Source organism: Stenella coeruleoalba, assembly GCF_951394435.1.
Source record: "Stenella coeruleoalba genome assembly, chromosome: 7".
Taxonomy (NCBI): Eukaryota; Metazoa; Chordata; class Mammalia; order Artiodactyla; family Delphinidae; genus Stenella; species Stenella coeruleoalba.
Genome location: NC_137153.1, coordinates 72,596,603 through 72,623,216, shown reverse-complemented (window position 1 = coordinate 72,623,216; position 26,614 = coordinate 72,596,603). Strand labels below are relative to the sequence as shown.

General features: G+C 42.8%; 2 protein-coding genes across 9 annotated transcripts in view; both read right to left on the bottom strand.

The window, feature by feature from the left end:
• Positions 1 to 26,614, bottom strand: part of PIP5K1B (phosphatidylinositol-4-phosphate 5-kinase type 1 beta) — a 423,928-nt gene that overhangs the window by 229,925 nt on the left and 167,389 nt on the right. For 4 of the 8 annotated variants that reach the window (XM_079925686.1, XM_079925694.1, XM_079925695.1 and 1 more), the window contains exon 1: positions 13,614 to 14,112. The exons of 3 other annotated variants lie outside the window; for them this stretch is intronic. The gene's annotated coding sequence lies outside the window, so the exon portion shown is untranslated. Of the gene's footprint in view, positions 1 to 13,613; positions 14,113 to 16,167; positions 16,231 to 26,614 lie in introns of those variants that run through there. One more of the 8 variants, XM_079925689.1, reaches the window with a different exon arrangement.
• On the bottom strand, positions 21,913 to 25,524 carry PABIR1 (PP2A Aalpha (PPP2R1A) and B55A (PPP2R2A) interacting phosphatase regulator 1). Its single transcript, XM_079927274.1, has one exon. It carries the CDS (start codon positions 25,445 to 25,447, stop codon positions 24,575 to 24,577), a length of 873 nt encoding a protein of 290 aa, XP_079783400.1. The 5' UTR covers positions 25,448 to 25,524; the 3' UTR covers positions 21,913 to 24,574.

Here is a 26,614-nt window from a genome sequence, read left to right as displayed (position 1 = left end):
AGCTGCTGCCAAAACCAATTCCAAACGGTGGCACCTGCTCGCTATGAATCCAAATGGAGACCAATCAAAACAAATTGCAGGGCTCTTATAGTCTCTCACGAAACACACTCATCAACTCTCAGAATGGCTCTCACCAAGTGAATAAACAGAATAGCTATAAATGGCGATGACAAAAGGCTCAGCATAAAATGAACCACTCGTAATTCATTTTCCCAGCAAAGGTTGTGCTAAAAGAATTCATACGTCTTTTCAAACCAAGGCTTCACTGCAAACATTAGACAGAAGAAAGTAGCCCATGGAAACAACTGTGGCGGGTGTGTTGGTTTCAGACCAGTGCAACTCACAGCCTTTCAGGAAAACACCATGATTGTACAATCTTCTCCTGCCCTGGTTTTCATGTTAAATACACAAAGACCTACTGTGTGTTTGTGTGTGTTTAGGGGTAGGGTAAGAGGGTTGGGGAAAGAGCTGAAAAGTCAGGAGAGCAAATTCATACATGGTCATGACACCTGGGCTTCCATTTGGCACAAGGAAAAGCCTCTATGAAGACTTCACAAACATTGTCACTTTTTTGTCTCTTCCCAGAGACATCTGGGACCGTCACTAAGAATTGCACATAGTTGGACTTTCTACCTCTATATAATGCTTACATTTTTTCTTTCCCCGGTTCTACTAGACATTTGATATTGGGTAGACTTCACAACATTATATTCTTACTACACTGTAAACTTTCTCATTTTTTATTTACCAGATGATGTCTCCTTTCCACATTTTATTTCTAACCTATTTTCCTCTTTTTTCCCCCCAAGAGTATATGCCTCAGAAATTATTCAATTATTCCAATAATAATAATTGTGTAAACCATAGGGGAATGAATGCAGTCATGACTGGTAAAAAGAAGTAGTCCAAACAAAATAACCAAAATCGATTTGGTTTTGCTCCTGCAGCAGTGTTCAGGGTATTTCTGGGCTTATTTCATCTTCTTTAAAGAAAGTCACAGCAACACAGATCTCCTATATGCCCCCCAAACAAGGGACAGATAGTAGTTTACCCCAAAGCACTTTCTTTTGGCCAGTGTTTGTGGGCTGAGTGTCTGAGGGGAAATCTGAAAGGACAGAGATGGGGGTAGATAGGACGCTAAAAGAAACGCACTGCTCAAGGGAATGGCAAACGCTCCGAAGAGTAGAAGAGACTCTGAGCAGGAGAAAAATTTTCTAGAGTTCTAGGCTAATAACCTTAATAGTCAACAAGTAATAAGAGAAGTTTCAAACGAGGCACAAATATAAAAGTCTAGATAGAGGGAAAACAGCGGTGAGATGACCACTTATGACACACTTTCACCTGGAAGAGTATTCATTTACCCAAACATTGATTCCAGCACTTCTATGGTAGGTACTTTGGGGGGAAATGACAATGAGTAAGATGGTCCCTGTTGTCAAGGTGCTTAAAAGAGAAGCCAAAACAAAAGCACAGAAATAATGGGCAAGTCTTTAACAGGATTAGGAGCTAATACCTTTTACTTGGCTTTGCTTCTAACAGGTATTCAATTATCACAGTCAGAGGGCTTACATGGAATGTTCTAAAAAATGCAATTAAAAATTAAAAACCTTGACCCCCAAAACCCAAGGCCATGGGATCATAAATCAGTTATTAGTCCCTGAATATTAAATTTCCCAAGTTCTGTGTTCAGGTTTGAGACATCGTGACAGAGAGTTGTTTTCAACAAACCAACAATTTAACTGGAGAATCAAGACTAAAGGAGTTGTTCAGAGAAGAGGAGGTGACAGGGTCTGGAGTAGGCAGTCCTAATGGATGGAGCAGCTGTCAGGTGACAGCGGTGGGTGCATCTGGGAAAACTACTCCTGGTGAGAGGAAGATCGTCCTGACCTAATAGTGGGGGATGAAGTTGGAGACAGTGATTAGTCCCGGGCTAGATGGCCTTGGGAGCCAACCACAGGTACGAAAAACTAGAGAACACCTGCTGAAGGCGTTTGAGTAGGAGGCCAATAATATTAAAAATAGTAATATTGCTTAAAAGGAGACAGGATGAAATGGGAACGGAAGACTGGATTGAAAGAGTGAACGCAGCAGTTGCTGCAGGGGTCACGGTGAGCCCTGAAGGCCAGGTTGAGCTCGACACTGAAAGGACAGAGCCCTGAGTGGTGCTGGCAATGCAAACACGGTCAGAACCCAGGCACTGCCAGGGTCTGTGGGAATTTGGGGGCCAGTCGGGGTGACTAATATTTCAAGCCTTGCTAATTGTGGACCATCATGGGCGCTCTAAGAGCAGCCGTCTCCCCGCCTGTGGTACCCTCCCCATCTCCATCCCAGCCTCAGGATGAACCGAGGGGCCACGCTAGGCCCAGGCTGATCCACTGGGTTATATCCATATCGAGAACTTTCCCACAACGCAGGGACTCAGTGGTCAAGTGGGGTTGGTCTTGGACTTCTCAGGTCAGGGAGAGCCAGAAGCCAGCCAGAGTCACTGAAACTGAGAACCTCGCCATTTAATCAGGCTAGAGAATGATGCACAGACAAGGCTCTGTGTTTCCAGACAGACAGAGATATTACTACTGCCTGCCGACACCCAGCCCTGGAATCTAGTCACACTCCCTAGCTAGCAGCTGGCTTCTGGGGGAGTCCTGTAGCTTCATAACACATCCACCATTCCCCTGAGCTCTCTGCAGGAGGTTCTCATCTTTATGGCCAAACTCTCCTTGACTAGGACAGAAAATCCACTATCAATAAGCTACCACAGCCTTAACTGAGGTCTTCACCCCATCCTCCGCCTGCCACCCTTTCCTCCGAGTCACGCCCTAATGGGCAAGGTGGTGACAACCAAGTGGTCATGGAAACGGGATGGAGTCAGACTGCCCGGCTTCACCAGCTGTACAGCCTCCGCACCTGAGAAATGGGGGAAATGACAGTATCTCTCTCACAGGGCATCTGCGAGGAGTGACCAACATGCAAAGCATTCACGGTGTCCCGGGCATAGAGCACACACTCCATAAATTTAGCATTATTATTATCATCGGCCTCCTCAGCTACTCGCACCAGCAGGGGCACCAGGAGCCACAGCGGATCCTGTCACTGCTGTGCTTCCAAACTTCACGTGGCTACGGGGCAGACTCCCAGCACTCAAGGCCCTGCAGAGTCTCGGGCTCACAGCTCTGCTCTGCCTGCGCATTTCTGCCTCCCTGGAGGTGGGAGGAGCCTTTACACATACACACCGCGCCCCGCGCCTCACCTGCCCCCTCTCAAGTCTCAGGAGAGCATATGCTCTTCCACAGCCTCTTGCCTAAGCCCAGTATTTGTTCTCCGTGACCTGTGCGTCAGTCCAGTGTCTTTCGTCTCTGAGGACTTCCTTGATTCCTTCTAACCTTCTATCCTAGGAGAACACAGTGCTTCCTTGGCTGTGCTCGCAGAATCTCCATCGACCGCTTACATTTCGGTGTTTGTGTGACCCCAGACTGCATTTGCTCTCAGTCCTGCTAATAGTAATTACTACAGATAATACATACGGAGCACTTTTTCTGTGCCAGGCACAGTTAAAAGTACATTAATCAAGGGCTTCCCTGGTGGCGCAGTGGTTGAGAGTCCGCCTGCCGATGCAGGGGACACGGGTTCGTGCCCCGGTCCGGGAAGATCCCACATGCCGCGGAGCGGCTGCGCCCGTGAGCCATGGCCTCTGAGCCTGCGCGTCCGGAGCCTGTGCTCCGCAACGGGAGAGGCCACAACAGTGAGAGGCCCGCGTACCACCAAAAAAAAAAAAAAAAAAAAGTACATTAATCAAGCCATTTAATTCTCTCAACGACTCCAAGTAACAGGCTTCTGTTATTACCCTCATTTTACAGATGAGAAAACTAAGGCGCAGAGAGGTTAAACAGCTTATCCAAATTCACACAGTCAAGTGGCAGAACCAGGCTGTGAGCATACAGACTGTCCAGTTCCAAAGAAGGGCTCCTAACCCCTCTATGAAGACTGCCTATTTTAAGACTTCACTTATTTCCTTAGGTGCCCTGCCTGACAATCTCTGCACCTTGCCTCCTGCTTCACAGAGGGATGAATGGTCCCTTCATTTGCTGCCTTTCCCACCTGTGAACTCTCACACGCTGGTCCCCAACCTTCTCTCTAGTCCGGGGCTCTCTCCTCCTCTCTAATGCACAGCTAAGGAATGTTCTGTGTTCCCTCCCGCACACACCAGTCTGGAGCCCTCTCTCCATCAGTTATCCTTTGACCTGGACCTTCAACGGCTTTCTCTCATCTGCCCCTTTACCTTGGGAATATGAGCATGTTGGTACCCTTCCTGAGACCCTTCCTCCCGCACACGCCTTTTTCACCCTGACGCCCTCTTCTGGTTGCAACCTTCTCACTCCCCTTACGCTCAAGATAAATCCTCCGAAGACTAGTGTTCGCTCCCTGCCTTGACTTCCTCCCCTCCCCCTTCACTTCCGGATGCAGCAGCAATCCAGCCACCCCCCATAACCACCCCAACTTCACAAGTGGGCTACTGGTTACTTCACCCATGAAGTTTCATTCGTCACCTTTCTGGACTTCTTCACGGCATTGACCTTGGAGTAGCCTGCACACGCTGGGCTCTGAGATCTGTGTTGAACTGATGGATGACCAGTCTTCCTCCATCGACAGTGCCTCCGCCCTTGGCTATCCCACATGGCCAACACTGTCGTTTGCCTACCCCAAATCCCTTTCCTTACGGTCTTTACTAACAGAAGCCTGATTTTGCTTGGGGGAGGCAATACGCCCAGTTAAACAAACAGAAAACTTATATTGCCAGACGTTTTACAAATGAAATGTTGGCAGACGTTTATGTCCAGGGAGACTTGTTAGAGGCAAACTCAGTTGGTGTGGGCATTTCTGCCACTTGTCACTGGCTCTTTGCCCTTTCTTCCATGGATGGCAGGCTTGAGAGTGAGCCTGAACCAGGATTCCACATACACCTGCTTTCCCCTTCCTGATATAGCTGACTTTCCCCCTACGTCTCGGAACACACCTTGGTCTCTTTGGCAGGCTCCCTCTTCTTGGGCTGCCTCTTAAAATTCCTGTTCCTCGTGGTCTTCTCTATTCTCTTCTTCTCACTCCCTCTGCATAATCTCTTCCATTACCCAGGGGTTCAACTGCCACCTACTTGGAATAGTCCCCAATAACTCTTGAGCCTACATCTCTTTCTTGAGCTCCAGATCTATATTTTCAGTTGCTTTCAGGGTTCTTATATAGCATCTTAGGGGCACTATAAATTCTAGTTTATCACACTTGTCCCCGCTCAGAGAATGCTGCCATCATCCATCTAGTTGTCCAAGCCAGAAACCAAGGGGTCATCCCGACTCCTCTTTTAACCTCATCCCACAGCGCATCAATCAAATTCTTTTCAATCAATCTCCCTGACGTTCTTTGATTCTTTCTCCGCATTTCCCGGTTACTCTCTTAATTGAGACTTCTTTATTTATTGCGCAGATTGCTGCCTCAGCCTCCTAATTAGTCTGCCTTGCTGGGGCACACTATTGCTAGAAGAATCTTTCTATAATGCAAATCTGTCTATGTCACTCTCTTTCTTCAAAATCCTGTGGTAGCTTCCCACTGCTTCAGGGGGGAACTCAAAGTCTTTAGCACAGCACATGACCTCTCATGACCTGGCCTCTTCAATTCATCTCTCCTTGCTGCCTACCCCAGCATGGTTGCTGCCATATGGGATGATTTGCAGTTCTCAGAAGCCATAGTGCTCTCTTGCCTCCTTCCATTGCACTCTCTCCAGAGCCTGACATGCCACTGTTCCTCCACCCCTTCCCCGGCTGGGTGTTTCTTATTCTTCAAGATGCACCGAAGGCAATCGTTTCCTTCTATGAATTCACCCTTCCTCCTCCCAAGTCAGGGCTCAGTGCCTCTCTGTGCTCCCATGGTGCCCTGGTCCTGCCCCTACTGTGACACTTACTGATTACACTGTAATTATCAGTTTCAATTTCTTTTCTTTCCACTACACTATCAGCCCTTTTAGGGCAATAACCTCTGTGTATTTCTCTGTAAATCACAGAACTTAGCACAGTGCTTGGCACACGGACTTAAAAGTTGAAAGTGTAATGAATGTACATATAAGAATGTCTGCCACACTTCTTAGATAAGCTATCTTGAGTACAGAAAGGAAGTCTTATTTTCAGTCCTTACTTATTTTCAGTTAAGTCAATGCTTCATAAATGTTTTCTTCTTCCTTCTTTTTAGCATTGGATAATAAATGAATGTTTAGTTTTCAGAGTGAGAAACAAGATGAAAAACTAGGACGGTGATTTTGCATCCCAAATACTTCTACAAGAGTTCTCTTTCTCCTTCCCTCCCTCCCTCTCTCCCTTCCTTCCTTCTTTCCTTCCTTCCATCCCTGTTTTAGGTTTATTTCACACAACTGAAGTATAGTTGATTTACAATGCTGTGTTAGTTTTGGGTGTACATGAATTACTTTTCAGATTCTTTTCCATTATAGGTTATTACAATAACTTGAATATAGTTCCCTGTGTTATACAGTAGGTCCTTGTTGTTTATCTATTTTATATATAGTAGTGTGTATCTGTTAATCCTTAACTCCTAATTTATCCCTCCCCCCATCTCATTTTCTTCAAATGGATCTCTTTTTGAACATTTAAAAAAATATGGCTATATGGGCTTCCCTGGTGGTGCAGTGGTTGAGAGTCCGCCTGCCGATGCGGGGGACACGGGTTCGTGCCCTGGTCCGGGAGGATCCCACATGCCGCGGAGCGGCTGGGCCCGTGAGCCATGGCCGCTGAGCCTGCGCGTCCGGAGCCTGTGCTCCGTGATGGGAGGGGCCACAGCAGTGAGAGGCCCGCGTAACGCAAAAAAAAAAAAAAAAAAAAAAAAAAATATATATATATATATATATATATATATATGGCTATAAATGCAAGTCGTATCTATTATAGAAATATTGGGCAAATATAGAGAATCACAAAGAAAATAAAACTGGCCAGCAATCTCACCGCCTGGAGATGCCCACCGTGCTCCTTTGGCGTCTCTTCTAATCTGCTTTCTGGTACGCTCACACACTGCCTTGCTCTCCATCCCCTCACTGCTTCTATGGCACAGGGGCTGAACTGGGCTGTGATACCCTGCGGCAAGCCTACGTCATTCATTCCAGCAGAATTCAACACAGCATGAGTCACAGAACAAAAGAAGACAACCCTGTGGAGCGGCCGTTCTAAGGAGTGAACTTCAGTCTGAGATTGGGCTTCTCTTGGAGCGAGCTGTTCATCTTCAAACCCTACTGGGTATATCTATGCTGCAAAGTAACCTTACCTTTAAGTGAAAACTGTCTAGACTTTCACTTATCCGTTGAATGAGACTCAGTCCACTCTGGCAAAGATTTCTTTTCAAGTGCTGTATTAAGTTCACAGGAGTAACTTTCCATCTTATTATTAAACTATTTCAATTCCTAAGGCTTTGAAAATAGGGGGTGAAATCCCCAATCTTCAGCTTTAGGATTTATTTCAAATCCCACACACCTGGCAGGCTGCCTCAAAGCTCACCACCATGCTGGTATCTCAGTACTAAACATACCCTCTTAACATCAAGGAAAAGGATAAATCTCTGATGTTTAAATTCAGGAATGCAACCCAGGAAGGATCGAGCATTGTTTTGATTATTAGCAATCCATGGAAAAATACGTGCCCTTTTCCTAGTGTTAATACCACTAAGTCTCCCTGGAATTCCAAGTTCTCTGCTGCCCAGGCTTGTCGTTTCCCCTTGAATAGCCCTACGTGGGGAGTTTCCATCAGAAGCTCAGGACGACTGAGTCTTGGTTCAAGGAAGGCAGCAAGCCCCCCTCCCCCATACACACGCTTTCAATTCACCTTATCAGCAGGCAGGCAGGCAGAGGAACAGTGACAGCCTAAAATACCTCTGGACCACCTACCCGTGTGGCAGCAGCAAGTGCTAACTGAGAGAGCCTTGGGAGCACTGGGAATGGGCACGGACACCAGGGACTCGGGTCAAGTTTCCTGTCTGGGAATCGAGGGGAGGTTGAAGAAGGAGATATAGGTGTGGAGACAACAGCTCAAAATATTCTGACGGGCTTCCCTGGTGGCGCAGTGGTTGAGAGTCTGCCTGCTGATGCAGGGGACAAGGGTTCGTGCCCCGGTCCGGGAGGATCCCACATGCCGCGGAGCAGCTGGGCCCCGTGAGCCTTGGCCACTGAGGCTGCGCGTCCGGAGCCTGTGCTCCGCAACCGGAGAGGCCACAGCGGTGAGAGGCCCACGTACCGAAGAAAAAAAAAAAAAAAAAAAAAAAAAATTCTGACACTTGGAATTCTTACACCTAAACACCTCAAGAACAGGGCCCCTCTTGCCTGGGTTTAAGAGATTTTGCCTAAGAAACAGGAAGACCAGCTGGCAGTCAGAAAACAGTGTAATCAGCACCGAGATGGGGCGGATACAGGTTGCCCAGGGGAGCACATGGAAGGGGCACATTACCCGGATTCCAGGAAGGCTCCTCTGAGGAAGTGATTCCTACCTGAGTTGTATCTTTTTTTGTTTTTTTGCGGTACGCGGGCCTCTCACTGCTGTGGCCTCTCCCGTTGCGGAGCACAGGCTCCGGACGCGCAGGCTCAGTGGCCATGGTTCACGGGCCCAGCCGCTCCGCGGCATGTGGGATCTTCCCGGACCGGGGTACGAACCCGTGTCCCCTGCATCGGCAGGCGGACTCTCAACCACTGCGCCAACCAGAAAAGCCCCCTGAGTTGTATCTTAAATGACTCGTGGAGAGCAAGGTAGAAAAAGCTGGAATGGGTATTTGCAGGACACAGGAGTAGCATTTGCAAAGCCACAGAGGTGGGACAACATGGTGCCTTCTGGAAATTACCAGTTATTTTTCATGGTGGAAATACAGAGGTACATGTTGGGGAGGGGTCTGGCATGAATCTGGAAGGTTCTGCAGGGAATGTCTTGTGTGCCATGCGTTTGGAATAAGAGAAGAGTCATCACTTCGTTCATTTTCACAACTGGCGTGTGCCCTAAACTGAGTCACTGATGAACAAAGGATATGCACTAGAGAGAGGGTTTCAGTATTATCAATCACACTCCCAGCACTTTTAAAAAATCGATTCAAGCTAACATTCTAATGGGTAGTGTGGTCATCTCAAATATAATTTTAGCTAGAGCGTCACTTTCCTTAGCTTTGGGCTTACATGTCCAAGTGACATCTCCCTTTGGTGCTTCTCACAGTATATTAGACGTAATACATCCTAAACAGAACTCAAACACCCCTACTCCTGTCTCTTCCAATCTCCCATCTCGTTCAATGTCACTCCACTCCCCTTTTTATTCCAGTCAGTAAACTCGGAATCATGCCTGCTGTTCCCCCTCCCCCCGCCCTCCCCCCAAGTCCTGCTGATGTCTCACAACCATGGTCCCCTCTTCATCCTCCCCTCTCCATCCTACTGCTACCCCTTGGGGTCCCTGTTAACCAGCATCTCTTGCCTAGATGAATACAACAGCTTCCCCATGGGTTTCCCCGCTTCCATTCTCCACAAGCAAGAACGATCATGAAGAGGAAATCTGTTCAGGTGACTCCCTTGTGTAAAACCCTTTAATGCTTTCCCATTGCATTTAGAATAAAATCCAGACTCCTGGCCTTGGCCTGTAAGACCCTGTAGGATCTGCTGATTACCCTGCTGTTCAACCTCATCTCATGCTGTTTTTCCCCTTACTCACTAGGCTCCGGTCCCACTAGCCTTACTGCAATTCCTCAAACACACCAAGCTCTTTCTAGCTCAAGGGCTCTGCACACACTACCCCAGGTCTGTAACGCTTCTCCCTGCCCAGCCTGTACAAAACAGGTGCTTCTCTATCATTCAAGATCTCAGTCCCTCATTTACTTCCTTCCTAACCTTTATTGTAATTAGCAAGGATTCCATTGTTTGTCTCTCTCTTTCCCTCCCTCCCTCTCCTCTTTTTTTTTTTTTTTTTGGTGTGTTACCTCTCACTATAATATAAACTCCATGAAGCAAGGGAATTAATGTGTCTTTTAGAAAACTGAGATAAAATTGTCAATGAAAGGTTGGTGTCTGGCCTAGAGTAGGTGCTTAAGAAATACTTACCAAGTGAACAATGTTACAACCATATTAGAAATTCACCCCAATTATCACTCTGCAAAATGTTGTTAATTAGGCTTCCTAAACTTAAAAAAATTCTTGCTTATAAAACAAGATTAAAATTAATGAAGGAATCATTATACTTTGAGGAAGCTTAATTCAAATCTGGGCTCCAACAGATTATTTTATTCATGTGTGGTACTCCATGGAGAATTAAAAAAAAAAAAAAAAACTACCATGGATGCAAATTCATTTATTTTAAAAAATCATGACAATAACAGAGCAGTACTACATGCCTTATTTAATGTGGAAAATATCTAAATAAGATCATTATGGCTCTGTTACAATGTATCTATTTAGTCTAACACTCTGGTTCCTTTCCACTATAAATCCACTTTATTTGAAATCTCAGCATGTATAGCCCAGGGCTTTTCCAATGCTAAGACCGTGCACAGTGACCTTGATCATACTTTGGAATATTACTAAGAGCATGAAAAAATTCTCAGATAATTTGATAGTTTGATCTACATAGTCTTTGTCTATTCTATCTTTCGATCTCCTTATGAATCTACAGCCATAATTTCTAAGCTATTAAATCCAAGGCAGGAGAAAAAGAATGTCATTGAGATGGAGGCAGTTACAAGAACACCTTATTAAGTCAAGTTCATTTCATTTACTCTTTTAGGATCAAATGATTTCATAACTTCCTAAAAAGGAATAAACAAATAAATAATTCGGTTTTTTAAAAATCAGAAATATAGAGAAATAAGAAAACATTAAATTAGTAAAAAAAATTTTTTTAAACTTAAGAATTAATTATTTGTTTTAAATGAACACTGCAATTCTTGTTGGCTGGAAATTGCTGGAATACACTCTGTTCTTTGCACATGTTACATGACCCTCTTCATGTTCCCCTTGGAGGATATCAACTTGCTAAAGACCTGCTTCTTTTGTAAACACCTTTGTATTTCCTTCCTCTGTATTCCTATAGAATCTTGGAAATATGTCTATATTTCAGCAAAGCACTGTCCATTTTTAATTTCTATGTGTGTACCCCACCAAGAGCAGCTTAAAGACTTGCCCACCCCTCTTTGTATCCCCGGCCCCTAGCACAGTGCCTGGTGCATACTAGGTATTCACTGGACATTTACTGCAAAAATGAGTAAGTCATCTCTATTATTCCTTCTCCTAAGACCTACACCTTTGGTGACCATATTTTATAACCCTAATACTGACAAACATGACATCACGAAGGATTTTCATATCATTTCTAGATGGATGAAACAGAAGTATGCCAATTTTAATGTCAAGATTTCTGAGACATTTCAATGGGCAGCTGGAGGCAATATTTGTTATCTTGACTACCCTAGAAAATGTGAGATCTCATGTTGCCATAGCTGTGAAAGATGAAAATGGGTGGGAACCTTAAGTCTGTGAGGGCAGGTATCTGTCTAATCCTGGCCTCCTTCTCCATCACCACCCACCCACCCATGCAATCTCCGCACCCCTTCTCACCTCCAAATGCTCCAGGCTTTTTTCCACTGAAATGACAAAACAGCAGTAACTGACCTCCTGGAGACCTCACTAATCCTGAATTACAGATAGGTCTAGTAGAGGAGATAAAGACCTCAGAGCAACATGTTCCTAGCGACATTATCAAAACTCTCTAGTTTGGATTAAATGAAGAAAAGGCTGTCTTAGATTCATGAAAAAAATTGAAATACAGATTATTTTCAGAGAACTATGCTCTTTTTTTTTTTTTTTCAGTCACACACTGGAGATCCAAACATGACCATCAAATAAATCACTCAAAACTGAGTTGGAAAAGAATGCTTTAGAAATGGACAAAATGGAATTGAAATTAACATGCCAGCTATTTGACGTTGGCAAGTCCAAGAAAGTTCTGTGGTCTTTACGTTTTAAAAGTTGTTCAGATGTACATCAGAGAAGAAATTAGAAACATGCTAGAGAACCAAAAGCAGCTGGTTACCTATAACATGGTACAGCCACAGAAGGCAAAATGATGCAAAAGTATATTTAAAACATTCGCTGTATATTATATGGAAAAAAGTAGTTTGTGGAGCTGACTATAGATGCCATTTTTGTGTAAAAATTACACGTGCATGTTTAAGCATAGAAAAAGCCTGGAATAGGACTTCCCTGGTGGTGCAGTGGTTAAGAATCCGCCTGGGGACATGGGTTCAAGCCCTGGTCTGGGAGGATCCCACGTGCCACAGAGTAGCTAAGCCCGTGCGCCACAACTACTGAGCCTGCGCTCTAGAGCCCGCGAGCTACAACTACTGAGCCCACGTGCCACAAGTACTGAAGCCCACACGCCTAGAGCCTGTGCTCCACAACAAGAGAAGCCACCGCAATGAGAAGCCCGCGCACCGCAACGAAGAGTAGCCCCCGCTCGCCGCAACTAGAGAAAAGCCCGTGCGCAGCAATGAAGACCCGATGCAGCCAAAAATAATTTAAAAAATAATTTAAAAAAAAAGAGAAAAAGCCTATAATATACATGGGAAGATAAACAGCAGCAACTCAGTGAAGTGTACTACTTTTTGCTTATTGGAATTCTTTTAATTTCAAATGAATCTGTATTGCTTTTATCATTAGAAAGTGTAATTTGCTTTGTTTTAGCCTATTTAGTTGTTTCTTTTCAATCTTTTTTCACATTATTAAAATACACAGCTTATGAAAGCTTGCTTAAAAGTAAATGTCATCTAATCTCTTGTCCTAATTATACAGAATTTGATCGATTGTGTTAAAATTAAAGCAGATTTCTGAATTCTGGGCTGTGAAAATGTGAATGAGAGGCAAAAAAACCCAGCAACTTTCACGAGTGTTAAGAAAACTAAAACGAAAGCGTATTGACTTCACATACCATCAAAGTTGCAACATCACCCTCCCTAGCCTGTGCCTTGTAAGGGTTTTAGTCTGGAAGAGGTCCTAAAGCCTGCAATACTCTCTAACGTGCAACAATGAAATACATCATGACATGTGTATCACAGGTCTCCATGAGCAAACATTCCATGTCTCCCAAGCTCCACCTATCAGCACTGATAAACCCCAAGTGCTTTCTATAGAGACGCACTGCTATTAGGAAAGATACATAAGCCATTGTCTCTTTCTTTCAGGAAATCTGCCATAAAGATAGGGCATTATTTCATATACTATATATATTCTTCAGGTTTCCATTTTTTCAAATGATTAGTTTTCTGCCAAATAATTTTACACGCCTTCTCCCCTCCAATTCTTACGACTTTTGAGGTAGGAACCACTCCTATTCAACAGGTAAAAAGACTGAGGCACACAAAGATTAATTTGCACGAAGCAGGGAAGTGGGAGGGCTAGGTCAGGAATGCAGTTCTACAAGTCTGCAGATGCAGTGCTTTTATAACCATTACATGACATTACACCCCCCCACTCCCCTCCCCCCCCCAAAGAAACCCGGCAAAGTAAGGGCTACAGGCAGTAGGTATAGCGATGAAGAGGAAACCAATACTACCTAGAGCCAGGAGAAGCAGAGAAGGCTCCATGAAGTCAGCAGGACTTGGCTGGAGTCTTGAAAGGCAGAAATGCAGTATCAGGAGAGAGAAGGAGGTCCAGGAGAAAGCACTCTTCCCTCCTGAGTACAAATATGGTTTGGATGTCCCTGAGTCCTCTTGTATGAAAGACTGGGATGGACTGCCCAACCCACAAGAAGGAACCTGACAATATTTTATGATTAGAATGAAATCGTAGCAATTTAAAGTAAGGAAAGCGTTCTTTCTTTCTTATCATTCCTGGCACTCTCCTCTCCCACCGTTCAGCAACAATTGTGAAAAGGGATAAGGAAAAAAAAAAAATCTGTCCCTAAATAAAACCTAAGAGGACAATTAACTACTTTAAAAAAAATTCACAGTACTCACTGAAGAGGAAAATGTCTCTGGGTTAAGAAACTGGGCCAAACTTGCAGAAATAATTGTGTCACGGGTGTGGAATTAAATTTCAATTTATAAGTGGAAAAAAAAGCCATTAAGAGAAATAGATGACAAGGGAATAAAATGAACCAGATGAATTCATGAAGGAAGTGAATCAGTAAGCCTTCTGCTTGAACAGTCTCCTCATGTTTGGCGTAAAAGCATTTACCTATAGGTTTTTCTCCTCACAAAAAAAGCCAAAAAGAAAAAAAAGGAAAGAAAACAATTTCTTTTGACCTTGGTTTTTCCCAAATTATAATCACATATATGTAAAGAGGTATTGCTTGTGAAATGCTTAATAACAATTTACCCGTAAGAAGGGGAGAGGGGGTGACCTTTTCACTTTAGTTCCTCTTCATCCTTAAGGATCTAGAAGAACTCAATCTCTTTCTTCAGCCATCTGGCTGTCTCCAATTCTGCTCATCCTATTTTCTCTTAAACCTCCTCTAATCAGGCTTCCACCCCACCACTCCAATGAAATGACTCTCACCACCGCGACCTGTAACTTACATGTTACTAAATCCAGGGCTCAACAATCAATCCTCTCTTGTCAGATCAGCTGCAACTGGTAACATTTGATCACTCTATCCTCTCCCCCGTTTCCTTTCCCTAGTTTCTAGGACAGCACACTCTCTTGGTCTTCTTCCCTCCCTGGTTGTTCCTTCTCAGGGTCCTTTTCCTGACCTCTTAATGTTACAGGGTGTCCCAAGGTTCAGTTCTTATTCTTCTGTTCTTTATCCACATTCACATGACCCTTGGTGATCTCATGTATTCTCTTTAAGTTGTCATCACAGGAAGATGGCTCCCAGTGCTGTAATTACAGCCCAGCCTTCTTTCCTGAACTCTAGATTCAGAAATCTAAGTGCTTACTTGACATCTCCGTCTGAATGTCTAATAAGGTTCGTTTACTTAACATATCCAAACTGAGCTCCTAATACCTCCCGTCCTCAACCCACCCCACCCCTCAGCCAAACAACAGCAGCAAAAAAACACACACAAAAAAACCCGAAACAAAAAATCCTACCTTACAGATTTCCACATCTCAGTCGATGGGAACTCCATCCTTTCAGTTTCTCTCTCTCCTTCTCCCCTCTGTCCCAGCCCCGCCTTATGCCCACCTTAAATCTGTCAGCAAAATCTACTGGCTCTACCTTCAAAATATATCTAGAATTCCACCACTTCTCCACGCCTCCACTGTTACCACCCTCGTTCAAGCCACCATTGTCTCTTACCTGGATTGTTGGAAAGCCTCCTAATTGGTCCCCCTGCTTCCTCATAGTCAAGACAGCAAGGGTGTTTCCTTTGAAACCTAAGATAGGTCATGCCACTTCTACGTTCAAACCCCTGCACTGGCTCTCCATCTCTCATAGTCAAAGTCAGTGTCCTTTAATGGCACACGAGACCTTATGCCACCTGTACTGGCAGCAGTTCCCATCCCTGCCCACCTCTCTAAGCCCCTCCAACTATCCTTCCCTTCAATAACTCTGCTCCAGCCACCTTGATTTCCTTGCCATTTCTCACGGTATATATGATGTAATTTACTTATTTATTATGTTTATTGCCAACCCCTCCCTCCACCTCCACCCTGTTAGGATGTAAGCAGAATGTGTGCTCTACAAGGGCGGGAGTCTGTTTTGTACACTGACGTAGCCTAAGAGACTAGCCAATGTGAGGCAGGTGCTCAAATCAAAATTATTTAACAAATGAATTTCTAGTCTCTTAGCAAACTATAAAGAGCCCAGCCATGTGACGCACTGCTATTAGGAAAGATACATAAGATACATACGATACATACAATGTTTGGAAGACCATTGTAGGCAACTGGAAAAGAAAAATCTTACTACATTCCTTTCCCTTAAAAACTGTCTGTGCCATTTGTTCACCCACTTACCTATCCACTAATCATCCACTCAATATAAATTCGAGTAACTATAATGTTCTCTGCACAGGCATTAGGAACAGAAGTAAAAGACAGAGCCTTTGTTTTTACATAGGTTAAAGAAACAAGAAACCACCCAAACACACATCAGCCTGTTAACTGCCTTTATAGAAGGAAGTCCTGGGTATAACAAGATCCCACAAGAAAGCTAGCTAACTCACCAGGGCTGGAGAGGGAGAGGCCATTAGGAAAAGCTTTCCAGAAGCTATGCTCCCTCGGGCTAAGTTTTTAAGGGGTTAGTTAAGGACAAAAGGTTGGTAAGGAGTGCAGAGGAAGAAGGGAGGAAGTGCTGTTCTCAGCAGAGGATATAGCTTGTCAAAGCACAGATAAGTACATGGGAGCCTGAAGCTGGGGGAGCCCAGGCAGCTCAGTGTGGCTAGAGTCCCGGGGTTCAGGGGGTATGTGGAGATATGCAGCTTATCATACTGTGTAATTGGACTTAATCCTGAAGTTAAGAGGTAGCTATTAAAGTTGAATTTCAGGTTTGCATTTTAGAAATACTGGTAGCAAGCAGTGTGGTAAAATGGGGCCTTCAGAAAGACCATATATAGATAGGTGTAGAATTTTACTTGAGTTAGAAACCTAGTGTAAATTGGTAAGGTAAAGAGCTCCAAGAACTTTAATTCTTGACTCAAAGGAAACTTTGATAATAAGGAAAGATAATTATCGTTGTTATTATTATTTACCATTTTTTAGAAGGCTTAAAAGACGAGACCATTAAGGGAAAGACGGTCGAAGACATTCTTAAACACATACTGATTCAACCTCAAATCCCAAATGAAATGGAACAAAAAAAAACATTCATGAAGAAAACCACCATCAATGTCACTCTCTAGTCAACAGGGAGCTCACAATGGTAGTCCGAGGGCTCACATGCCAAAAGGAATACCCAATCCATACATCATCTGCTCACTCCCATCCCTTCCTGAACACCTCGCATTTTTCTTTCCAAAAGACACCAACACGCAATAGCTACTTGTCACTCTGGAGTTCCAGTAACCCTCCGGGCATTGTAACAGTGAAATCATTCTTTGTCCTTAAAGTAAGAGGGAGGGATCGTCTGAATCACAGGAATGGTCACCTCAACCAATTTTATTTTGCGAGGGCACAAAACATCTTTTTCAATTGTCTTCTTTCACAACCTGCCTTGCTAGCCAAGCCTTAGAGGTCAGTTTGTTTTGGAAGACCATTGTAGGCAATTGGAAAAGAACCAGAACTATCCCTGGCACTGATACAGAACTGAACTTTCACAGGTAAATAAAAGCTACACATACTCTGCTTTCTAGTTTCAGTCACACTGCCTAAGAATTTGTTAATGAGTGATTTTCACATCTCCCAAGTGTTTATTCCGAAAGTTCAAAAAGGAGAAATAGAAATCAGGCACAAAGAAATGAGGTATGAGAACCAAATACCTATTTCTCTTTTAGGGCAGCACTTGGAATTTGGAAAGTTGATGCAAAATCAAGGCACAAAACGCTTTCGCCAACAGTACCTGTGTGTGTGTGTGTGTGTGTGTGTGTGTGTGTGTGTGTGTGTAATTTACAAAGTCTAACCTACCTAAGTAGACCAAGGAGAGGAAAATGAGGGGAAATCTAAAATGGGAGTAAAGCTAAATAAGGCCCCAAGCACACAGAACAAAACTCATAAAGTAGGTCAGGTGTGTGTACGTGCAAATGTGCATGTACATTTAGTTGTGCATGCACAGGACTGGAGTATTTGATGTTAGCTGCCTAACCACTCTGTTATAAAACTGTTTTCACAAACAAGCTACATATAGAACCAAAAGTCACTTTTTTGGCGGGGGGGGGGGGGGTTGTGTACAGATCTATGTACAAATTTTATTTGCATCCACTTACTATTTCTGTGAGCTTGGGTAAATCACTTAACTTCACTAAGGTTAACTTCCTTATTTTTATTTTTTAATTCAAGTATAGTTAATTTACAATGTGTTAGTTTCAGGTGTACAGCAGTGATTCAGTTATCTCTATCTATCTATCCACATATCTATCTATCTATCTACCTACCTATCTATTCTTTTTCAGATTCATTTCCCTTATAGGTAGAATCAAAAGTCACTTTTAAGGTGATTTTAAAATATTTATTGAACTTCCAAAAATGATACTAACCTTTTGGAACAAACTGTGGCTTTCAATGGTTTGTTTCAAAATATCTAATGCAGGGACGTTACACTGTGAAACTTGAAGTTTAAGCACCAATTCTAAAATGCATTCAAAGGCAAGTTTTCCTTTTGGGTCCTTTTGCTGAACAGTGATTTTCTATGAAGTAAAGGTAAGAAGAATAATAGTTTCTCAGGGATTGCTCAAGTGTTCTGAATTTAAATCTCTAACCTCTGGGGAGAGCTTCTTATAGAGAAAGAAGGCGAATTTGTTAATTAGGTAATAAAAGATTTTGGATCACTCTTTAAATCCTGCTGTTACTTTTCCTCTAAAAATGATACATTTTTACCTTATAGAGTTTGTTTGGGGGGGGGCGGTCAAATGGTTCTTGCTTTTGTTTCCCCAGGAGTGAAAATCTAAGGACAACCAAGGATACTGTATAACTCAAGTATAACAAAGCATATATAACATATACATATATATACAAATTTTTTTAAAACAATAATTTAAAATTTGTAGTTTGGGGATTTCTTATTTCGAATAGCAAATCAGTTTTAAAATATGTAAACCATGATATCCTTCTATACAACTTTAATTTTTTTTAACCTATTAGTAAAGAAAGCAATCCTCCTGATTGCTTCCCCTAATATGATAATAATGTCTAAAGCCATCATTTTAAGTAAACATATCGTTTGATTCAAAACAAGTGGCAACCCTAGCAAGCTGGAAAATAGGCTTTATCTCAAAAAACAAAACCAAAAAAGTCTGTTCATAAGGAAAAGGCAAAGAAGACTTAAATTCAAACGGAAAAAAAAAATAATAGAAAGTAACAGACTTGAGAAAATGTATTTGGTGTTCTCATCTGTTAAATGGGAATAATCATTGCATTTACCTCACAGGGCTGTCATGAGGATTAAATAAACTCATTACAATCAAAGCATGGAAAATAGTGGCTAGGCCCTTACTGAATACTCAGTAAATATTAGTGCTAATTATTATTATTACTATTGGCAATGGCTCATGTTATTAGACCATCTCTTGCTTTTCTACTAGGGAAAGCGAACAGTATTAAAGGGATCACAATCTCGTGAAAATCCTGGCTGCCGAGCAACGATAGCCTGATTTCACAGAGGAAGTACACTAAAGAAATTGCTCAAGGTTCCCCCGATCCAGAAGTAAGAAGAGGTCATTACCGAGGGATCAGTGTTTCTGATTTGTGAAGGGAAGGCTATCATCTAAAAAAGAGATAAGGCTTGTTCTGCATTTTCCAGAGAGTTGGACTTGAATTAAATGGTGTAAGTTCCAGAGGGAAATGTCTGCTCAGTGTAAGAAATACTCCAACGTCAAAAAACTCTCATCTTATAAAAGGACAGGCTGCCTAGAAGGATAGAGTATACTGTTACTGAGTGTGAAAGTAGGAGTTTCATCACTCATGGATAATAAAGAAGATTCCTTAGCAAGTCCACACTAGGTGACAATAATGACAACAATCACCACCACAAGGACAGTAATGACAGTTGATACTAACTGCCCAGCACCGCTGTAAGGACTTTACCTAGAGTGACCCTTACCTCAGCCACCCAGCTCCACAGTCTGTGTTTTTAACCACTGCCTCCCAGTTCGGAATCCTGAGCAAGGTACCTAATGTCTCTGTGCCTCCATGATAAGTGAGGACACATAAAATGCGGATAATATGGCACTAATCTCAGAGGATACTGATGAAGATTAAATGAAACAATACATTTGTTTAGCAGCTAGAAGAGTGCCTGACATGTAGCAAGTACTTCACATATACTTTTTAATATAAAGGTCATATCAACTTTTAAGAAAACCTTTTTACTTGCATGGCAAGGTAGGGAAGGCATAAAGAACTGTCTTGGCTACAGTGAGCAATCTGACTCCAAAAAAAACTTTTTTTTTAAATCCACTAAATGGAACTCAAGGCTTGCTGATTCAGGATTGAGTCTCTGAACACAATGAGACATGAAAAATATGGGCAAAACTGCTAAAGTGAGAGTTCTGCAGTGAGATCAGATTCTCTGTATACTTTGTCATGGATGACTGTAACGTAAGACCTTGGGAAAAAAAACGGCCTATTCCATGACCCGCTGCTGACTTCTCTTAGCATCTCCAAGATCTTGGCCAATCACTCAACTCCACTTTCAGCAGAATACTTATTTGCTTCACACACTTGACTTTACCTAGTTCCCGCTTAACCAATTCCCAAACTTAGGTCAATCCAATCTACTTCTTTTGCACCGGACATCCAATGGCAACCTGTCATCCAATGTGGCCTAATAAAGCTCCTACTCACCCTTGTCACTCCTTTACAGATTCTCACAGAGGTAGCATTAAACCTTTACTTCATTCAAGCTTCCAAATCTACTCCTGCCCCACCCTGAAACATCCTACACTCCTTAAAACTTGGAAAACAGAGGCAATCAGATACAAATTCTTTTCACTTTTCATATACACCTGCCTCCAAACCCCTAAACTCCTGCAACACAAATCAGTTCAACATTTACTGCTCTCTTTGCCTAGCCTTTTCACTCTCCTTCCTGTTGCAAAAGAAAAAAAAAAATTATCCTAGACAACCTTTCCAAGACCAACTCCTTCTTCTATTCACTGATGCTACTCAGGAAGTATCAGTTACATCATCTTCTTCGGTTTGTTGCTTTGGCGACTATTCCCCCCAATCTCCCACTTCTCTCTTGGATCTTCAGACTTTTTCTACTCATCTAAAAACATGCCAATAAGAAAACAATTCTCAGTCCTGTTTCCCTCATAAGTCTTGACCCTTTCCCCCTTATATGCCAAATATCTAAGAGTGGTCTCTTGCTATAGGTATGCAGCCGGCTGAACTGATAAATGTGAACCACTGGAAGGCAATCCCATACAGGTTATTCTTGATTACAATCGATCTTTTAAGTACGCTTAAAGGTTCCGACATCCCACAGCTGCAGATTTGGTGACCATTAATTATATGTTCCATTTACACTGTGTTTTTGAGAAACATCATAAAGGAAAATATACAGCAGAGGTTTGTTATACATGACAAACTGTACCTTAACTCAATGTTGGTATGTGCTTTGGGGCTTCTAGCACAACGTTTATAGATTAGCAATACTAATACCTTAAAAAGGTTTTTTTGAAGCTAATTCTTACATGAGCTAAGCCTATACATTCTATAGAGTAATGACTGAAGCCATGAGCAATAATATAATAATCTAAATTGTCTATATAAACTCTTAGAGCCTTATCTGATTTAAAACTTACCACCTATATATGAAAATAAACTTATAGAAATAAAAGCTTCTCTATACCTTCAGGGAAAAGGATCTGGTAAAAGCCCATAAAACAGGAGAACAAGATGTACTGAACAAGAAGCAAGCAAGCCAGTGAGGGTGGAGCACAGAAAGCAAGGGGAGGGAGAGGCAAGGGTCAGACTGCACAGGGCCTCCTAGGGCAGAATTAATACATTTTGGTATACCATAAGAACAACAGGAAGCAAATGAAAAGTTTTAAGCTGGGAGATGGAAGGATCAGATCTGCAATTTTAAAAGGATTACTCTAGTTGCTGTATGGAGGATGAACGGGTAGCCAACCAGAATGAGTGTGAAGGGACAAGTGGGAATTAGGAGGCCTAAGAGGGAAATGATGGTAGGCTGGATCCAGGTGGCAGTACAGATGAAAGAAGATAGATTCTGGAAGATAAAATCAGTAAGATTTGGTGAATGATTAGATATGAGGGAAAGAAAAGAGAGATGTCAGTGAGATGTTGGTTTCCTGAATTTATATACACATATACATGGAAGGCAAAGTAACATCTTGTATGACATATAGCGAATTATTAACAGAAATTACCTATGGGTAGTGAAGATGAATTTTACATAGTAAAAGGCAGACTTTCATTTTTTTTTTTTTTTACTATATAGATATCTGTATTGTTTAAATATTTTTATAAGCAGAAGGTATACATTATTTCATAGTTAAATTCAAATGCAATAAAAAGAAACAGCATTTTCCTGGGTAAAAAGGATAGAAATGGCATTTTAGGGAAAGGAACAATTTAATCAAAGGTACAAACACATGAAAGTACATGGCATATTTAGAGTATCAAGTGGTCTAGTGTTTACAGAGTAAGAAGGGAAGATGTGTAATTGGGACAGGATGAGCAGAGGATTAAACCTGCGTTAGAGTACAGCCAGCTCATGAAGGACCTTATCATATGTCAAGTTAAAGAAAGCATCCTCTACACTATAGAAAATGGAGAAGCATATAAAGATTTTAAGCAGGAGGATGACAAACTCAAGTTTATATTTTAGAAAGATCACTTTAGAGGCAGTGTGAAGACTGGGCCAAAAGGGAGGTAAGAAAATAGGCTGCGAGATCACTTACGCCGGAACTTAAGCTAAATCAGGGCAACAGAGATAGAGAAGGGGAGACACAAGATTCACTTCACAAGTAGACAGGACTTGGTGATTGAGCTGGATTTGACACACAGAGAAAAGGGCAAGTCAAAGATGCTTCCCATGGTTGTAAGAAATTAGATAGGATGACATCAATTTAGGTAATACAAGAACAAGTTAAATGAAGAGATAATAAATTTTGTTTTGAAGGTGCTGAGGTTAAAGTACCTCTGGAAGCAGGTCAAAGTGCCCAACAGGAAGTTGGACACATACCTTTGAATTTGAGGAACAAGGTCAGAACTGGAGCACATTAACCCTTTTACCCAGAATAGAGAATTTTAAGCCTGTGGACACGATCTTACCCTCGATGTAATGAACTGAATTCTTGAGGCAACTGCCAAAAGTTGACCAGTTCCATTTATTCTCATAGTTGTAAAAATTCCACGTAATTGTTAACGTCTCTGTAGGCCATAACTTAAAGTGAGGCGGAACATTTTGTCTTGGTTTCTTGGTCTCTCTTTTTCTTTTTTTTCCCCTTCCCCTTTTGTTTGCCATTCTTTCTATCTACCTACTTATCTAGTTAAGGAAGATACAGGAAATATAAGGAAGTATAATATAAAAAAATTTGCTATTAAATATTTTCATACTTTGTCTTAATTGTAAAAGGCAAAGAAAAGAACATTTCACAATTCTACCTTTAACAAAACCTAAGTTAAATAATGATTTACCTAGATGACTCTCCCCTGATTTCCTCTGGCAAGTCACTGCCCCTTAATTAAACGACATCCCCCAGGCAGTCAAGTCCAGCTGTAGCTTTAACCACAGAGGTTCCTGAAACAATTCCACGGTCCTGTTGTTGCTTACTGTCAGAAGTTTGAGTCACACTGTACCTCTGTCTAACCGATGATGCCCTAGTTTCTTGGGAGGTGGAGAGGAAGGACCTGTTGGCAAGGAAACAGCTGCTTCCTTCCTGAGCCAGGGAAAACCAAGAAGGTGACAGATGGGCAGAGCATAAAAGCAGCCAAAAGTTGCACTGGTTCCTTGTTGGCAAGGATTTTCACTGAGGCACGATTGGGTATTTTAAAGCATATTAATGACTGAGAGAGTTTCATCTGCCTGGGTGCTCTGCTGAAGTTCAACAGGGCTTCCCACACATCTTCTACAATGGAAAAACTTTAAAATTTGCAGTGGTACAAAGAACCTGGCCTCAGCCTATGTACAGTGGGCTAAGACTGCAAGGCACTGTCCCATTTCACTTTAGGATTATGCCCAAAAGAATGCACTTTCTGGTAAAAAAAAAAAAAAAAAAAAAAGAAATTCTGTATAGTAGCTATATTTGTACAACTTATTAGAATTACTATTAAAATTTCATTAGAAAATGTTTTTTAAATATGTTTACTTTTATATATTTAATTTTAAAAGATTTGTTGCAAACTTTTATATTCTGCTCTTTTATCACCATCCCCCATCCACTTCTGTACCCAGAAACTTAAATATTCAAGGATTCCTGGGTAAAACAGACAACCACTGGATGGATAAAACTAACATTTTAAAAATACCTGTACATAGGTAAGTTATTGTTCTTCATCAAATAGAAATTAGCAATCACTGAAAATAACATTAAAAATTAGTGTGGGCATGAAGTATGGAATTTTAAAACATCAGTTTACTATGCTGATTAATTCAACATTTATATTTGCATCAGAACTTAATAATCGCATAAATAAATAGAGCTCTCAGTTATTTTAAAAAATCAAGGGATAACATATGTATTTAGACATATTAGCAGCGTAAAGATGTATGCTTCAACACACTTATTGGGAAAACGTCTGAAAATATTACACTGAATTCAAGGGCACCCGCAGGAATCTGACATAAAAGTTCTCTAGAATAACAACATTTCAGGAAATTCCAAAAAAGGAAAAGGGTAAAATAGGAAATAGCCTCAAATTAATCGACAAAGTTCAGTGCTTGTTCCAACTTCATTTTTCTCTCCATTGCAAAAACAAAAACAAAACCGAGTCTCAGGATGGGTGGGTGAATCACTTAGATGAAAGTTCATCTACTGGAATAAATGGAGAGGCCGCTTGGGCAGGTGACACAGGAGAGTCGGTGGTAGTGCTGACTTTCGCTGGTGAATTACAAGAAGATCCGGCACTGCTGCTGTTTCCATCAAGGGTATCGGAAGATACACACACACCAGGATCTGACAGCTGTGCAACGTCAGAAGAAAGCATGTTGGTGATGCCCTGGAAAAATCTCTTTGGCTGGTATTCAGTTTCCATTTCACATTTTCTTTTCAATGGTCCAAGAACACTTGGTCTAATGCAATTAATTGGACTCTGGCTTCTCCGGGTAGTAAATCGGGTCGTTGGGCTGGGAATAGGGCTTGGAGGCAATCCATTGCTACTCACAAAACTTTGCAAGGATGGTGAAAAACACTGCTTCCCAATTCCCCGGGTGGGTGACGGTGCTGGCGACACCGGAATGAAATCGATGCGTTTCGGGGAGGCGGATTTCTCCACGTCGTTGTCACTCAGGCTGAAACTTTCCTCCCAGGAGTGGCTTATCTGCATTGCGTTCTGCACCTCGCGCTCGTGGACGGTCTCTCGATTGATCAAGTCCATGCCCTCCTCCTGTTTGATCTGGTGCAAGCGGCTGCTGTGCATGCGGACGGGGGAGGCCGGTAGTAGCAGGCCGTGGCGGTTCGGGAACGTTGTGCTGTTTCGCCTGGCGCTCGGCGCCTCGGCCTGGAACACCGGCGAAGTGTCACTGAGGCCGTGGATCAGGGGGGCGCTGTTAGACCTCCTGAGGCCCCCGCCGCCACCGCCGCTGCCGCTGCCGCCGCCCTCCGCCGGGCTCCCAACCGTGCCTGGAGGCAGCTCCAGGTCCAGCTCCATCTTCTCCTGAGCCATGTCGCGGGCAGGGAGGCGGGGGCGGTGCTCAAAGACCTAGGATTCCCATTCCCCGCAGTCCAGGGCCGCTGCCACCGCCACCGCCACCGAGAATCTGTCAGCGGGCTCGTCCCTCTGCGCATGCGTGCCCCTTGGCGCAGGCGCCCTACAATGTCTCTCTTCGTGGCGCCCGCTTAACGCAGAATAGCTGCGTCGCAGCCCTAGGGGGAGGGGGGAGGAGTGGTTGGGCCGCCAGTCAGTACGTTCCTTCCGCTGATATCTGTGAGCGCAGACCTGCTTTAACGCATGTTAATAAGGTTACCACCATATTCAGGAGTATATATTTATAAAATTAGAGCTCTGAAAGAAAGGTCCTTGGCGATGTGGGGCTGTATGATTACGAGTGGAGTTCGTCCTAACCAGAGAGGCCTTCCCTGAGCAAGGGACCATCTCCTGAGATCCCAAGAAGCAGGCCAAAAGGATGGGGTGTAGAACTGCCTGGGAAGCGGGAAGCGAGGGCTGCCAGCTGGGTGGCTGGCGGGAACCAGGAAGGGAGGGAGGGAGTGTGGCCTGGAGTGGAGAGTAAGCTGGCGGGACGTGAGGTGGTGGACCTTTACCCTGAGAACAGTGAAAACTCGGAAGGTTTTCCAGCCATGGGTATAATGGCGACTGGAAAGGTCCATGGCTGCAGTCCGGGGAATAACGTTACTGGGAGATTAGAACCTACAGAAAAAGACCAGAGAGGAGGCAATCCTCGGGGCCAGAGATGATGGTAATTTGCAGTAAGGTGGTACTGTAGGAGAGGAGTTGGAGAGAATGGGAAAATCTGGGAACGCGGTCAAAGAGGGAAAAAAACCAACCTGTATTACTATTGTTTTATTTAGAATCGTATTTCCAGCACAGGCATATGTGCTCAATCATGTTCATTTAGGATGAGGAATTTAATGAGGGGAAAACCAATAGGTCCTCGAACTTTAAAAATAAAAACACAATACTTGGCTCATGTAAGTAACAAACTTTCATATCATTAAAAATCGGTTTATATTTATTCTTTAGTGTCTTCAGTCAGATTTTTTCGCACATAACTAACTGTGTGCCAGGCAATGTGGTAGGAATTAGGCCCTAATATGGAGACATTTAATTTCTATTTGGGGGAGAAGAGATAAATATATGGGCTATTTTTCAGAT

Excerpts from the sequence above, each read along its gene's own strand:
- PABIR1 (XM_079927274.1), bottom strand. The coding sequence starts at position 25,447 with ATGGCTCAGGAGAAGATGGAGCTGGACCTGGAGCTGCCTCCAGGCACG.